Source organism: Xiphophorus couchianus, chromosome 6 (genome assembly GCF_001444195.1).
Source record: "Xiphophorus couchianus chromosome 6, X_couchianus-1.0, whole genome shotgun sequence".
NCBI lineage: Eukaryota > Metazoa > Chordata > Actinopteri > Cyprinodontiformes > Poeciliidae > Xiphophorus > Xiphophorus couchianus.
The window spans coordinates 12860500-12875742 of NC_040233.1; the positions used below are offsets into that span (position 1 = coordinate 12860500).

The 15243-nt window shown below is 37.3% G+C and overlaps 2 protein-coding genes across 7 annotated transcripts in view; both read right to left on the reverse strand.

Moving 5' to 3' along the window:
• Positions 1 to 523: 523 nt before the first annotated feature.
• On the reverse strand, positions 524 to 11415 carry pask (PAS domain containing serine/threonine kinase). Of its 2 annotated transcripts, none has more exons than XM_028021612.1 (20): positions 10806 to 11415; positions 10469 to 10683; positions 10203 to 10373; positions 9666 to 9800; positions 9110 to 9244; positions 8737 to 8959; positions 7694 to 7830; positions 7494 to 7623; positions 7197 to 7368; positions 5621 to 5853; positions 5376 to 5493; positions 4724 to 5265; positions 4485 to 4627; positions 3902 to 4069; positions 3672 to 3797; positions 3425 to 3559; positions 3137 to 3336; positions 1458 to 1591; positions 1226 to 1375; positions 524 to 1145 (listed from the first exon to the last, which is right to left on the reverse strand). In XM_028021612.1, exons 1-20 carry the CDS (start codon positions 10996 to 10998, stop codon positions 988 to 990), a joined length of 3618 nt encoding a protein of 1205 aa, XP_027877413.1. In that variant the 5' UTR covers positions 10999 to 11415; the 3' UTR covers positions 524 to 987. The 2 variants fall into 2 exon arrangements, with proteins under 2 accessions (XP_027877413.1, XP_027877412.1); XM_028021611.1 differs by having other exon boundaries at positions 7694 to 7875.
• A 626-nt stretch (positions 11416 to 12041) lies between these two features.
• The window catches only part of kcnab1b (potassium voltage-gated channel subfamily A regulatory beta subunit 1b), a 36797-nt gene continuing 33595 nt past the window's right edge, over positions 12042 to 15243 (reverse strand). For 4 of the 5 annotated variants that reach the window (XM_028021144.1, XM_028021145.1, XM_028021141.1 and 1 more), the window contains exons 12-15: positions 15132 to 15226; positions 13598 to 13718; positions 13408 to 13496; positions 12042 to 13307 (exon numbers count right to left, since the gene is read on the reverse strand). In XM_028021144.1, coding sequence (XP_027876945.1) covers positions 13218 to 13307; positions 13408 to 13496; positions 13598 to 13718; positions 15132 to 15226 — 395 coding nt within the window. In that variant the 3' untranslated portion in view covers positions 12042 to 13217. Of the gene's footprint in view, positions 13308 to 13407; positions 13525 to 13597; positions 13719 to 15131; positions 15227 to 15243 lie in introns of all 5 variants that reach the window. The other variant, XR_003595965.1, reaches the window with a different exon arrangement.

Consider the following 15243-nt stretch of genomic DNA (forward strand, 5'->3'; position numbering starts at 1 on the left):
CCCTGTCTATTGTCCCCTGACTGCTGGAGAAAGGTACCAGACTCTTGCAACCCTGTAAGGATAAAGGGGTATAGACAATTGATGACTATTGAAAGTGACATACGGTAATTTCTTTGTAGAAGTAGTCTGCATGCCTAGGTGTTTGATATTCATGACCATGGTAGTAAATTAAATAACTACAGTAAATGCAGCGTTTTGCATGGGTGAGAAAAAAACCTATGGTAATATAGCGTAGAATTTACAGGTTTGCAAATTATATTTCATCACTACACCCATATAAAACTCAGTTTCTGATTATGAAACAGCTGTTTATGATTGTTCAGTGTCCTACCCTTCTTAGTCAGTTCTGATTCTCTTTACGACTTCAATTACATTTAATATTGTTTGGTATTTTTACAAAATTCTGTTAGTTATTGAAATAAACATGATGGATTTCTTAAGAATTATAAGGAGTCTAAGGCACACCTTAGGCAATTTCTCAAAAATTAGAAGAAATGTGTTTTATGAAAAAACATTTATTGATGCTCAGCAATAAATATAAAAAGTGTTTATATGTTTTACATGCAATTAAAATATCTAAACATCAAGATTAAAATTCTGATTAAAACGTTGCAATTCAAAAAATAAATTAATGAAAAAATAGAGAACTGCAAATCTATCCACACAATGCTACAGCAAAAAAATATATATCTAAATCAATTTTGGACTATGAAATCAAATGATAAGTCAAAGGAGGTTTGACTTTTTTTGTTTATATCTTCTTCCCCATAATGGATCATAAAATATCACTGGAGGAAAATTGCGATGAGCCAATGATTAAAAAAATTTGTTTACTAAAAAAACCTCTAAAAAATTTTTTCATTTGGTCTACTGTACAAACCAGATTTCACTTCCAAAAGCTTATCTTTTCTTGTTTTGTAACTAAGATCTTCATGTTACAAAATGTCAGACAGACTGGTAAGATTTCTGCTGCTTCAAATTTAGTCTTCAATCTTCAAAAAGGTATTTTTGGAGCTCAGTTTCCAGGGCCGCCATTGACTGATTCTCATCCTCATCTTCCTCCGACAGAGTCTCATCGCCATAATCTGGGAACAAGCTCTGTCCCGCGTATGCAGTGGGACTTGGCTCCTGATTCTGTGGTGAACCTGGTAGAAGAAGAGAATGACTGTACATTAAAGGACGGCAGATCATTGTAAGTCTACGCTTGATGCAGAAGAATGCTTACAGAAGCTCTGAGATGCAGGAACCACCTCAGTCCAGCTGTATTCGGCAAGGGAAATTTGCAGGCTGATCCACGACTGCAACAGGAGCTGGTCTAAAGTCATCCTCTTTGCAGGATTAGAGTGCAGCAGGCCTTGCAAAACACCGTGCAGCTCTGGGGCAGCAAACAGAAAATTTGCATAACTGAATCGTAAAAAGACAGAGCTAATAAACTGTGGCACAGAACATCAATATACCTGAAGACAGGGGGAATGGAGGCTGAAGTTTGGCATCGAGGATTTCACCCACATTACAGAACGGGTTCTCACTGAACAGCAGAGTGTAGAGCAAAACCCCCAGAGACCACATCTCCAGCTCTGGTCCCTCATAGCTGGGAGAGGAGCACAATCATCAGATTAACAGTGTTTAGCTTCGGGGCTTTTAGCTGAACAAGGGGCGTTTTCTAAACATTGCATAATTTTCATAAACATTATAAAGTTTAATGGGTCATGAAGGGTTTTATTTAACCGCATGCTGACCTACATTTTACATGGAAAATGCAAAAATGTTTCTCTAGAAACTGTTTAAAGAGAGATGATCAGGAGAACACACCCTTTAACCAAATACCTCTAATGTAGTTCAGTAATTAATTCATGAACTTATCTAATCAATTTTAATTATGCAAAGAAATAGTTTTTAAGAGTTGTAGTTTAGCCAGAAGTTGTATTTAATATTTAAACAAACATTTCTTAAGCAGGAAGCACCTTTGTATACCATTTAATACACACTGTGCTGTACATTATATAATTTTTGTGGTACTTGACAGATCCTAATGTGATTTAATTATTATTTTTCTGATAAAACAGTATGTTAGCTCTTATATTACACAAAGTGCTACACAGCTAAACTTTTCAGTGGTGCTGAGGGTTAAGTGAGGAGTAAAATAAAACCTGTTGCAATTTTAAAAGGTTCTTTGTACCAAGTGGAATACCATTAAAATAGCTTTTCTGGATCTTATTTTTTTAATCACTGCTTTGCTCTTGGGCTGCCACTTACAAATATTGTAGAAACTATATGCAACACAGGCTGATAGCAAAACTACAATAAAAATACTTATGGTGCCTTCAAAAAATGCTCTTACCTTTAAAAAGTTTGCATTTTTCACTTTTTGTCACAGAGTGTAATGCATTTCACTGAGATTTATGTGAGAGACCAGTAAAATGCAGTAAATAATTGTGAGGTGGAAGAAAAACAATATCTGGAGTTTAAATTTGGGTTGGGCAATATGGACTGAAAATGTGATGAAATGTTGTGGCATTTATTGCAACAATCATAATAGTGACAAATATCTTTTTAAATGAATCCTTCCTATCGTCTATAAATTTGTCACTACTATAAAAAAAATGCCATCTAAAAATGACCAAATAAGCTCCGTCTGTACAGCAGATACATTAGGTAATATAATTATTTTTTGATATACATTGATTGTCTTATTTAACAATAGAAAAAAATCTACTGTTAAATCTACTATTATTTATTTTTGCTTAAATAGCAAAAATAACCAGACTGTGTTAAAATGGTCCAGTCGCAATCCAGACATAAATCTAACACAAAACATGTAGCAAGAGTTGTAAATTGCTTTTCAAAAAATAAATAATAAAAAAAGTGTATATATATATTATATATATTTAAAGAGAGTGTGTGTATACACACACACACACCACATCCTTATCTTTTGTCTTCATATTTCTGCTACATTGCATTGAATAAACCTATGTTTGTGGCTGCAATGTGTTAAATGTGAATAAGTTTTACAAATTTTCATGTCATACTACTTCTCCTTGCAAAGGTATTCAAATATTTTAAACTTTTGGAAAAACTCGAACATATTTAAGAAGCACACATGATTTATTATTCACAAGGGTGAAACACTCACGCATTTCCCTGAAGCACCTCTGGGGAGCAGTACTCCAACGTTCCACAAAAATTATAGAACAGCTTCCCAGGAGACAGAATGGCCGCAGAGCCAAAATCTATCAATCGGATGTGAAAGCACTTATCAATTATGATGTTTTCATCTTTTATGTCTCTGTGAATGATGTTCTTTGCCCTCAAGTAGAAAACAGCTGCCACAATCTGAGGGGAAAAAAAGAAAAAAGTAGTTTGGATTAATAAAACACTTCATTTCACTTTCAACCATCACCACTGCTGGTCATTCTTATACCTGTCTAAAGATGTAGCTGGCCAGGGGCTCATCCAGTCTTGGTTGCATGTCTATGAATTCAAACAGATCCAAACCATCTCCATGTTTCTCCATCACCATCTGGAAATAGCTTCCATTCTCAAACACCTCTGCTACCTGTAGGCAGACACACACAAGTACAAACACATACACATAAGAGGGATCAGTGAGGTTTTTCCTTATGTATAAAGGAACCTGATTTATTTGAGTGTTCTGACATAAATGTTACCTTGACAATGTTATGGTGTTGAACTCTAGTTAATATGGCAATCTCCTGGCTCACTCTTCCCAACATGGGGTCATCTACCCAGCAGTCGCTCATTATTCTTGCTTTGCTAATAAACTTCACAATTACCTGCAAATTTTTCATATTGGAAAAAAAAATCTACATATAGATTTACGATTACGTAGGATTAAGTCGTATTTACCACAGTTCTACGTAAAACAAAAGTTTCATACTTCTTGTCCATCGCAGCGTCTTATTGCCTTCCAGACAAACCCAAATGCTCCCTTCCCCACAGATTTGATTGGCTGGTATTCTTCTTCAAACTGCCCGTCACAAGCTCGAGAATGCTCCAGATCCAGAGTGGAGCGCAGCGGTTCTCCTTGGCTGGCCTCGCCAGACCTCTGATGGACAGAACACAATAAAATAAACCATGTATAAGAAAGCTACCAAGATCTACAATGACTCCTCTTTTCCTTGTTACTCACTGTTTTCTGACAGAAGACTTAAAGTTCCACAAGTATGAAAAGTTTCTATAGGAAATCTGTTGAATGTATATTTTTTAAACAAGGAAATACTGAATTAATTGTTCAGTTTCAGCACTTTTATCGAAAATTATTTATTTCTAAGTCTTGCTTTAATGTTTGAATTGCTCTGTATGTGCGTGGACATACATTCTATGTTTATTTTGTGTTTTATGCATTTTAGATTTACTTTGGGGTTTTTTTTCGGGCAAGGTAAAATTTCCATTTGATGTAGATATACATTAGACAATTAAGTATCTTAGTAACTAAAATAAAACTCTCAGCTGGAACTCACCTTTTCTGGGCTAGCTCCTGAATGGTTGTGAAGTGAAGCCTCAGTTTGCAACAGTGCCCCCTGCTGGTTTGATCTTTTTATCCACACGCAGAACATGAAGCTTCCATCAGAGAGGTTAGTCCTGCAAACGTCACACTGCACATCTAGTGGAAAGGAGAGGGACAGTAAACGTTAGTTCTGCTGTCATGTTAACAATTATAATAAGGAAAACTGACATGGAGTGAAACTTCATTACCAACCTACTCTTGTGCCGTCTCTATGGTATCCACTTCCTACAAATTGTCCCTCTAGTACCTGTGTATTTGAGGTCACGACTTGTCCATTCACTGTCTGTTTTTTTGGTGTTGATGTGGCAGGCATGTCGGTCAAACTATTTGTTTGTACTGCACACTCTTGGCTCTTTCCTTTATGAATCAAAGAGAGCGCTCCCCACTGATCCTGCTCTTCGCTCAAACCAAGCTCGGCCTTCACCGCAGCACCAGTGGTCTCCACTTTCTGGTCCGATTCTGCCACACCTGGAGAGGGCGTCCGTAGAAGCTCGGCTGTATCACAGGGTGCCACAGAGCGAAGGTAATCGCCGACATAGTCTCGGATGCTGAGAACTTCCACGTCATCGCTCAGATCCAGCTCTGCTAGAGCGCAGGTCACAGCATCTCCGTTGCAGTCGATGTTCACAAAGCAGCTGGCTGAGTCCAACAGATGAGCTGAATTAGACTCATTCACCGGGGCAGCATCATGACTAAGACGGCCAGCAAACTTGTCAGAGAAACCAGATGATGATCTGAGAAATTAAATTCAAAAGCAAAGTTGTATTTTATTTTCTTCTGTTCTCTTATGCAAAGAGCGCATCTTTAGGTCTTTGTAAATGCATCATTGCCAAATTCTAATGACCTGCTGTCCAATGAAATGATCTCAAAGCTCGACTCTTGGAGGACCGCTGCACATGAGCGTTGATCTTTTCTCGCCTCATTACAGCTGCCGCCTGCTCTCTCATCCTCTATCGGTGTATCTGGAAAATATTTCACAATATCATGTTTTCATTTGTTTTCCTGAACTTTGACAAAGGCTGACAAAACATGGTCAAGTTAAAAAATACAAACTAATTTAAAGAAAGCAAAGGTGAACTCAAATAGCACCTGGTGTAATCTTGATCGCAGGTGCAATATTTTGTTGAATCACACTGAGCAGCTGCTTATCTCTGTTCTGGTTGGACGACTCAGTGGAAATCAAGCAGCAGGTGTCTTCATCTGGAGTTTCCACCCAGGCGAATGTCTTAAGGAGAGCTTGGGTGGTATCTGCACTATCCAGCGGCTTACTGCCGGGAGCCGCCCGGGTTGCTTCCTCAATCAGCTCTGCTGTATCATTGGCCCTGGAAACACATTTTATTCACTCCGTTTATTAAGTTGATAAAGAAAAAGAATACTTAAGTTCAAATCTAACAAAAAAATTTTAATACAGTGCCTTACAAATATTGATCATTCTTGAGCTTTCCCATATTTTGTCAGGATGTAACTGCTAAGCAATGTAGGCAAACATTTAAGTCTAGATTTAGAAGTGTGGAGAAAAATTCAAAAGCAAAACTTGAATCTGTTATTGAGACTTTATGTGGATATAGTTTCACAAATGAAGTCTTAATAGAAATAAACACAATTTTTTCAGAATTGTATTTGTAACAAACTGAAAATTTAAAGCAATTAATAGCTTTTCTTCCACTTTACATTTATGAACTTCTTTATGATCGTATGTTACATAAAATCCAAACAAAATGAATTACATTTTGTAGCTGTAATCTGAGTTTGTCAATATACTCTGTTCATTCATGTTGATACCACTTGATGTTAGTAGATAGTCTGTCTAAAATAGATAGAAATCCCTTTGAAAGTATAATTTTACAACAATCTGCAAAGTTATGATTTATAAAAAGATTTACTTCCTCTATTGTTTTGGAAACCTATATAAATGCAGTTGGTAAATTTTTTTGCTGCCATGTTTGTGGAAGATCTTACATATTTAAACAAAAATGTGGTCAATCTTAAGGTACTATTAGATTACCTCAATAAAGCATAAATGATAAAAATCAAAGTGTGATTGTAATACTAGCAGAGTAACATGAAGAACTTACAACTTGCAATCATGTCACAGAAATACTGACAGACATGACATTCATTTAGACTCAAAAACAGACTACCGTTGAAAAAATAGCAGTGACGTTATTTGTCCAATAGATACTACAAAACTATGGCTTTGTGAATTACAAGTATATATTTAGACCACGCTGCATAATTGTGTTATACATTTTCTTACATCTATAATTCAGTCTCCAGTTTAGACAAAACATGTATTAAGGAGAGAGATGTAAACAGTGTTTAAATGTGATTACTGGCCAGAGATGGTAGATATCAGGTTAGACAATAGAGGGGCTATGTGTCCAGATTCCCTGCAAAGCACATTAAATATACATGCATTTAAGCGCTGTTAAATGCATGCTTGCTTCTGCATCGTTCACCCTTCCAGTATTTAGGAGAAGCCTGACAAAAATATTAAAAGTAGTGAATCTAACTTCTTTAAACAACTTGTCAGTATCACACAATTATAATAAATATGTACGTGACTGTAAAATACCCACAACCAATAAGTTATGCAATTGAGAAAAAAACCCTAACATAAAACAACATTCATGAGGAAATAGGTATATAGTATATGATAACTTACATGACCAAATGTGTGGAGGTAACTGCAGGAAGAGAGAATGTCGACATGGCACTGCCTTGATTCTCCAGCCTGGAGCTGGTTCCAGTAAAGATCCTGCCTCTTCCTGTGGAACTTCTTTTCAGGATAGCCTGCTGCACCATTCCCATGTCTCCAGCCACCAAGGATGAAGGATCTGAAATGAAAAAACACCTGAATCACATAATGATCCCCAGTGCAAAATATACTGCATGTAGAAATAATCCTTGCGGAAAAGGCAGAGATCAATCCAGAAATGTTCAGAAAAACAGAAAGGCTCACCATAATTTTCTGATATTTTGGACATGGCTGAACTTTTATCCAGCTCTATGTGAGTGCCAGAAACAGTGTCAGCCTTTTTGTCTGGGCCAGTCATCCATTCATAGAAACCGGGCATCAGAAAAGCGGCACTCTGTTGACAAAAAGGGACACAAATTAGAACTGGTCTGAGCAGCTGAGCTGGACTGGTAAATCTGACTAACCTTTCCTAGAAGCTCGTCCTTGCTGTACCCAAACAATCTGAGGGCCAGATGGTTGTGAATGCTGAAGATTGAGCCATCTGGCCACAGGAGCAGAAGGCCGCTCAAAGGAGCGAATGCCCAGACAGTTGCAGAGTATCCTGGCGTTGGTGTGGGAGAGGAGACAGTGTGGTCAAATCTGTCTTCTGTCAAAGATCCAAAAGACTAAAATCAGGTTTTATCAGGTTGGTGGTTTAAAGAATCACATATAGTTTGTCTCACTAAAATAAAGACCTATTTATGTGCATATAAGAATAAAATAAACAAGACAGTTTATGTGGTTTTAATAAGAATAAATATATAAAACTATTGGTAGCTCACAATCTTTTTAAATTGGTGCTTCTGGATGGCATAGAAAATAAAAAATTGGATATCACTGACTTAAGACATTTTGTAACACTTTAGTATTCATAAGTTATGGATATAAATAATCAAACTGTCATTTATAACTTAGTTTAATTGTAATTTTTGTGGAAACTTTTTATGACAGCCAATTTCCATTTATTTTGATTCATTTACCCATTTGGGCCATTTGACTCTTATGGAATATAACAGAACACATCTAATCAAACCAAATTACCTCTGAGCATACTTGTGCTGGTAGGAATTATCTATTGTAGTCATAAAAACACATTTCCCTTCAGTAGACTAATAGATTATAGTACATTAGATTGCTGGTTGTCAAAGCAAGCACATAAGATTACCCACGGCAGGGTCCATCAACCAAAAACAACCAAAGCTACAAATGTACAGAGTGGCAAAGGTCCTAAACACTCACTGAGGATTTGTAACTATCATTACAATGAAAAAATAAAATAAATGCATCTTGCAACTACTATTTTTTTCCCTCTAGGAGTGTACTGAATTGTTTCAGCTCATTAAAACTTTTTGACTTGATGTGTGATTTAACATCCATTTCTTTAATTTTTCTATTTCATTTCTATCATGATGAAAAAAATCTGGTGATTAATGCTGCAATATTTATAAACACATTACAAATAACCAACCTGAAGATTCCTCTTTAGTTAGAGCTTCTTCGAAGTCCCTATGATCTGAAAGTCTCATGTTGTTCACAGGAGAAATGAGATGGGAGCCGTGTCTTGACAAGGTGCCGCCATCGTTGTGGTGGTATTGGGGTTTCCCACACAGCGCTGCCCCCTGAAGTTTCACATAGAGCGGGACAGATGCACCTCCTGTGCTTCTCCCACACACCTTCTGAACCCTCAGCATCTGAAAGAAAGGAAGAAAATGCAGTCATAATTAGAATAATGAGATGCTAAAGCTAAAAAAAATCTGATGGACACCAACTAGGTTCTGGAATTTTTCAAAAAATTTCAAAAAAAGGGAGATGTCATGAGGTAAATTGCATCGTACGCTTACTTTCGGCAACGCATGACTGTAGACGGGGATTTGTAAAGATGGGATTAACTCCTTTACAGACACTCCTTTCAGCTCCTCGGGGTTATGATATCCATGGAGACAAGCAAACGCCAAGTCACAGCTTAGGATAGAGCCCTTAAAATTACATCAAATATGCAGCAGACATCAGATATTTATACAGACCATGAAAAGACACATAATCCCTTTTTCTGCACTGTCTGACATTAAATCAAAGATATTTTTTATGCTGAGGTCAGGTATGTTTACCAAATATGATTTCTATGTATTAAATGCCAGAATTATAATATCTACTTTCGTTTAATGCAGAGGTTTGGATACACATTCAAACAATCTGGGAAAGCCCAAATGATGATGTCATGACTTTGTGAGATTCTGATATGTTGATTCACAACATCTGACTGAATTAAAAACTGGCAGGCTTAGTCTGATTTCATGACAGACAAAAATACAAAAATAAAGTTCTGTATCTTTCTGTGCAGCAGAAGTATGCATCATATGAAGGTAATTTTTCCAGGATAAATATTGGTTTACTCACATCTTGGGAAAAGGACACAAAGGAGGATATCCTCTCCACACATTCCATCATAATAAGCCAGTGGTCTTCATTTCCTGACCGCCTGTGAGTACACACTGATACTGGTACCTCTCCAGATAATGTCACAGCATCCACCTTGAAAACAAAATCACAAACGTTTAAAAAGGTACACATATATTTCACCAGGAGAGTAGACAATTGTAGTTAATGGGGCACTATATTGGTACAATACATTGAATCACATTTGTCAGACTATATTCATGTGTTCCATATTACCACGACAAAGGACTACCTGGATGCAATATTGGCAGTTTCTCAAGGAGCTTGCATTCAAACTCAGCTTGCCAATAATATATTTTGCCAGTTGATTCATGTGTGTGATTCAAGTTTAAGTGATGGAGATGCTAAATCTCATGGGGACATTGTAAAGACAAAACATTATTCTAACATTGTGTTTTTGCCATATTATGCAGCCCAGTTAACTACATGATGAGCTATAAAACTCAGAAAACAATTTCAGTTTCATGGACTTCATACCACTTTTCCAGACACAATAGCAACAGTTCCATCTGCAAGCTGATAATCTTCTTCCAGTGATTCTTCCAAAACTTGAGACGTTTTCTTTAAGACAGAAGACAACTTCTTTCCAACCAGATTCTCAGTGGAACATTCAAACAGTTTGGGCGCCTGGTCATTCGCTGATAAAATCTGTAAAGAAAAAAAATGTAAAAAGGACCTAATTAAGTTGTTAGTTTCCAGATATGAAGAGCTACTCAGTAAATGTTTGAATGCATGTACAGTACCTCAGTTGTTTTGTGAGAGACGACAAGAACAATTTTGTTAGGGTTGATGGCAGATGGATGTTCTGACAGAGCAAAGTCTCCAGAAATAACCAGATTGATGAAACTTTCCTCAGATTCAGTGGAGGAATTTGGAAAGGAGTCAACAGAAACTTGGGAGCCAGGAAGTAAACAATGTTTTTTTGTTGCCATTGCAGTGCAAACATCCAAAGGCTCACCTGTAACACACAATTATCCACTTTCCAATAAGAGGGCTAATTAGCTGTGCTTCAGCTTTTGGCTTAAGTGGATTTCAAACATCCAGACTTGTCAAGCTGACAGATGTAGAAATAAATCTTACCTGTAATGAAATCAGGATAATCGCGACGTCGCAAAGCAACAAAACCTTTGCTGTTGCTCGGTGTCTGAGTACCTGGGAAGGACTTATTCAGGTCTAAATCATCCTTCAGCTGGTCGCAGGAGATGTCGGGTAACACACAAATGGTATGTCCTTTGTTTCCCAAGCTTATGTATGATCTAATATCAGTCGACATTGTTTTTCATCATCTGAGGTTCAAGTCAACAAACTGAGGAGGTTTTAATGGGCACCCGAGCAGCTGGTGAAGTGGCCTTTACACCCACAGCAACTCGAGTATGGCGGCTTGTGTTTCCTCGTTGTTAGGAGGCAGTTTCAGTTGGTGTTAGTTGACAAGGTAACGGAGTCTGCGCTGAGATTTCTGGCTGCTAACTCCTATGCTAATGCTACTACATACAGACCCACTGAGCTCGGCTTTTGCTTTGGTTACTCGCTTCACCTGAAAAGCCGCATTCTTAGACGAGGTTAGCGGAGTATTGGTAAAGCGTCACGACCTCCCAGACGGCTACTCTTAGTAAAAAAAAAAAAAAACAGGCCTAGTTATTGTTACTGACAATAGTAGGCCTGCTACAAGTCTGTACTCCCCCGAGTGTTATTTTTGGAAACCGCGGGTTTCAGGGAAAAGACGGATATCTTTCTTCTAGCCAATCGGAGCTCGTTGTGGCTATTGCAGAAATTCTATTGGATACTTTAACCGGAAAACCCGCCTTCACGGAATCGTTCTGACAAAGCCAAGCAAAAATAAAATAAAGCAAAATAAAATAAAATAAAAGCAGCAAGGAATTCCACAATATCTACCAGGAGTCTGGATTAAATTATGCAATAATTATTACTTGTACCATTGCTACATCTGCTGCAAATATTTCTTATTGTTAGGAAAACCAATATTGTTTCGATTTCCAGAATGAGTTACACATTTTTCAACATCTCAAGTTTTGGTAAAATTGCCTTTTATACTCTATGAGTTGGGTCAAACGTTTAGTTTCCTCCAACTTCAAACCTATTTTCTGCAATATAGGTTCATTCCTTCTACAGCCCTGGGGAGAATGCCATCTCCCCCATAAAGTATTACCACTATTTATAACTCAAACACATACAATAATAAATTACACTATTTGTATATGACAACGTTCGTAATATGAAGATGCTTAAAGAGTCTTTTGTTTCTGCATTTTACCGTCAGTTTGACATTTTTAATTTTCTGAGTCAAAATAGGAGGCATACGATTCTAAGCGTTTCTTTAATTTTCATGTACAAATTTGATGAACAACACCATAATACATATCTGGACAAACAGAACATAGCAAAGATGATCCCATTACATAAAACAACCATCTGGGAGAAACTGGGAAAAAACTCTGTTTGTTCCAGGTGCAATTACTGCAAGGGTCCATATGGTGTTCTTTTTAATTTTTTCACCACTATGTCTCTCCATTAGCCACATGGCTTTATTTGTTATCCACAAGCTCCCCTGCAGGAGGATCATCACCCCGACTTCAATGAGACACTTTTCTATCCACAGTACCGACTGAAATGAAATGAATCAGAAACAATTCCCACTGACAGAAACTGCCAGCGTACAAACTAAAATAGGTTGAAAGGGCACAGTAGGAAAATACACTCTGCGGTGCTGTTGCATAAGTGAAAAAGAGAACAGAACAACATAACTGCTCATTAAAGAAATACATACTTATGTAACAGTCATTACATATGTTTTGAGACATATATATTTCATTTAAACTAATTAAACTTTTTTTATGGCAATAGCAAAGACAATGTTTAGCTGACATTTAGATCTTCCAGTTCTGCAGGAATCACATGGACAAGCAAGCTCCAGCTGCATTGGGGAATGTTCATCCATTCTGCTGAAATATGGCTCATTATAATCACCATTTGTAATTCTTTTTACAATACATACATTATACAGTAAAATAGATTACTCTAGCATTAGGTCCATTTTGATGCAAATAATCTATTATCATAGTGCTCTGCTATGCTTAATTGGATGCTTAGAGGTAATTAGTTCCTCAGAGGTTTTCTCTACATGCACTGACAGCCATTTTAACAGAATATTTAAACAATTAATTCTATTCTTTTTCCAGCACTATGTGGGTCAGCACCTTCTGCAAAGTTCGCTGTTGGTGAGGTTTTTTCTTTTCAATGCAGGGAATTGTCTTGATGGATCCTACAAATCGTGTTCAGTCTGATAACTGGCTGGTTTTGCATGCGCGCTTTGTCGTCATGTAGCCCACTTCACAGTTATGAGTTGAAAGAGCCAAGTATAATCACACAGTCCTCCACAGATACACGCAGTCGTGGGCACGCACTTATGGTGCCATGGCTGTGAAAAGTGAGCTTTGAAAAGCCTTATGAGCGCTTTAGTAGAAAGTGTCCATCCTAGTGGTGGTAGTCCCTTTTACTGTGTGGACGGTTGCCCAGAATATGGTCCATTTCTGAAGCAATACCTGCTGTAATCTTTGGAATTACCTAAAATGTGCAGAAGAAAAACAACAGTGCATCATCAAACACTGACAATGCTGGGCACCAGCACAAAGAAGCAAATGTTGGAAAGGGCTTGAATGTGTACCTGAATGGCTCCCAGGTTTTCTGTTAGCTGGGTGGGATTGGAGGCCCCCAGGAGCACTGAGCTGACGCCCTCATTCCTCAAGCACCAGGCTTAAGATCAGGATAGCAGAATATTGGTCTAACAGGGTCATGGTAATTCTAATGAAAATATATTTAACAGTGGACACAATGAAAATAACTTTGATATTTACCTATGGCTAACTGTGGCAAGGTGCATCCTAGTTTTTCTCCAATATGAGTCAGTTCTTTTAGTTTGGATTGCTGTTTTCTTCCATCCTCACTCGTTATCTTCTCCCTCAACCACTGATATGGCTAGAAAAATAAAGATGCATAAACAGCATTAAACCTTAAACATAAAAAACAACTTAAACTACATATTGTTGCAAAAGTGATTGAACCTCTTTTGTTACTTTACAACCACAAACGATAATGAGTATTATTAGAATTTCACGGGCCTCTACACAAAGTAGTGCATTATTGTGAATTGGAGGAAAACTATAATTTGTGGTTTTAAAACATGAGGCATGCATTCATATTTAGCTTTTTTTTTAGAACCACTGTTAAAATAACAGCTCTAATTGACTACCAATTTTGCCCATTTGGATGCCTATATTTTTGCCAGTTCTTTGCAGAATAATTCAAGCTCAATCAAATTGAACAGAGAGCACTGGTGAACAAGTCATTCTTCAGACTTCTACAGGTTTTAACTGGGCCATACTAACCCATTAATCTTTCTTGATTTAAACCAATAAATTGTAGGTCCGGCAGTGTTGTTTATTTGCTGTAAAATAAATGATCCTAGTTTCAGATCTTTCAAGGCTAACAGCTTTTCTTCTAGGATTTAGCTCCATTAATCTCCCCGTCAACAGTGATTAATTTCCCTGTCCCGCAAGACTGTGACTCCTGTTTCATTCCTTCTTTTTATTTTTGCAGCTGTCAGTTACAAAGCTGGGGCTGCATAGTTGGTTTCCCCCAAGGTGGAATTTCATCTAACATACCATCAAATTGTGTCATTTGTAAGAATTGTCAAACAGCATACACAATGAGGTATCAGACCTTCTGGAAGAGAATGCATGTCATTTTGTTGTATTAATAGGTACAACAAGGCCTGCTAATGTAATAGCTAATTGAGGCATCATTCAGCACCATTTAGCAGGTTCAATTTAGGTCTTGTCTGACACAAGCAGTTTCTTTTGCATGTCTGCTGACTCCCCTACATTGCCTAATTTCTTTCAAGGACTAATTTCTTTTTGTCGATCTAACACTAGATTTATATGAAAGAACAACAACCTTTTGACACCATAGTTATGTTAGAAAAATATTTTTCCTTTCAAAATGTGAAACTCTCCAGCTCATTGAGAGCTATTGACCTCTTCATTACTTCTCTGATTAAAGCTTTCCTTGCCCTGTCAATGTAGGCGGACAACCATAACTGTATAGCATTGCATTTGTGTAGTGCTCTCCATTTTTGGATGATAGATTGGAGAATGTTGTATTAGCTTTAGAATTTTATTTCCAATACATTTTATGAGCACATATTGTTTTACTTCCCAGTTATTTAAAAATATGTGTTCACATAGAATCCCACTGAAATGTTTCAAAGTTTGTGCAACAAGGACAATTGTGAAGTGGCTAAAAATTATTAACACTTTTGTACTTTATGTACTTTATACTGCAATGCAGTATAATTCTTTGAGGACTGACACATGAAAATCACATTTCTACCTTCATTGCAGCTCTTGAGGATTCTGGGATGCCATTATCATACTTTCCAGTGATAATCCCACATGCCAGAGGAGACCAAGAGACCACACCCACACCTATAGAAGAACATAAA

Excerpts from the sequence above, each read along its gene's own strand:
- pask (XM_028021611.1), bottom strand. The coding sequence starts at position 10,998 with ATGTCGACTGATATTAGATCATACATAAGCTTGGGAAACAAAGGACAT. Across the intron at positions 9,245-9,665 it reads TTGTGTCCTTTTCCCAAGAT|GGCTCTATCCTAAGCTGTGA; the intron begins GTGAGTAAACCA and ends TGTAATTTTAAG. Across the intron at positions 7,369-7,493 it reads CAAAATATCAGAAAATTATG|ATCCTTCATCCTTGGTGGCT; the intron begins GTGAGCCTTTCT and ends TTTTCATTTCAG.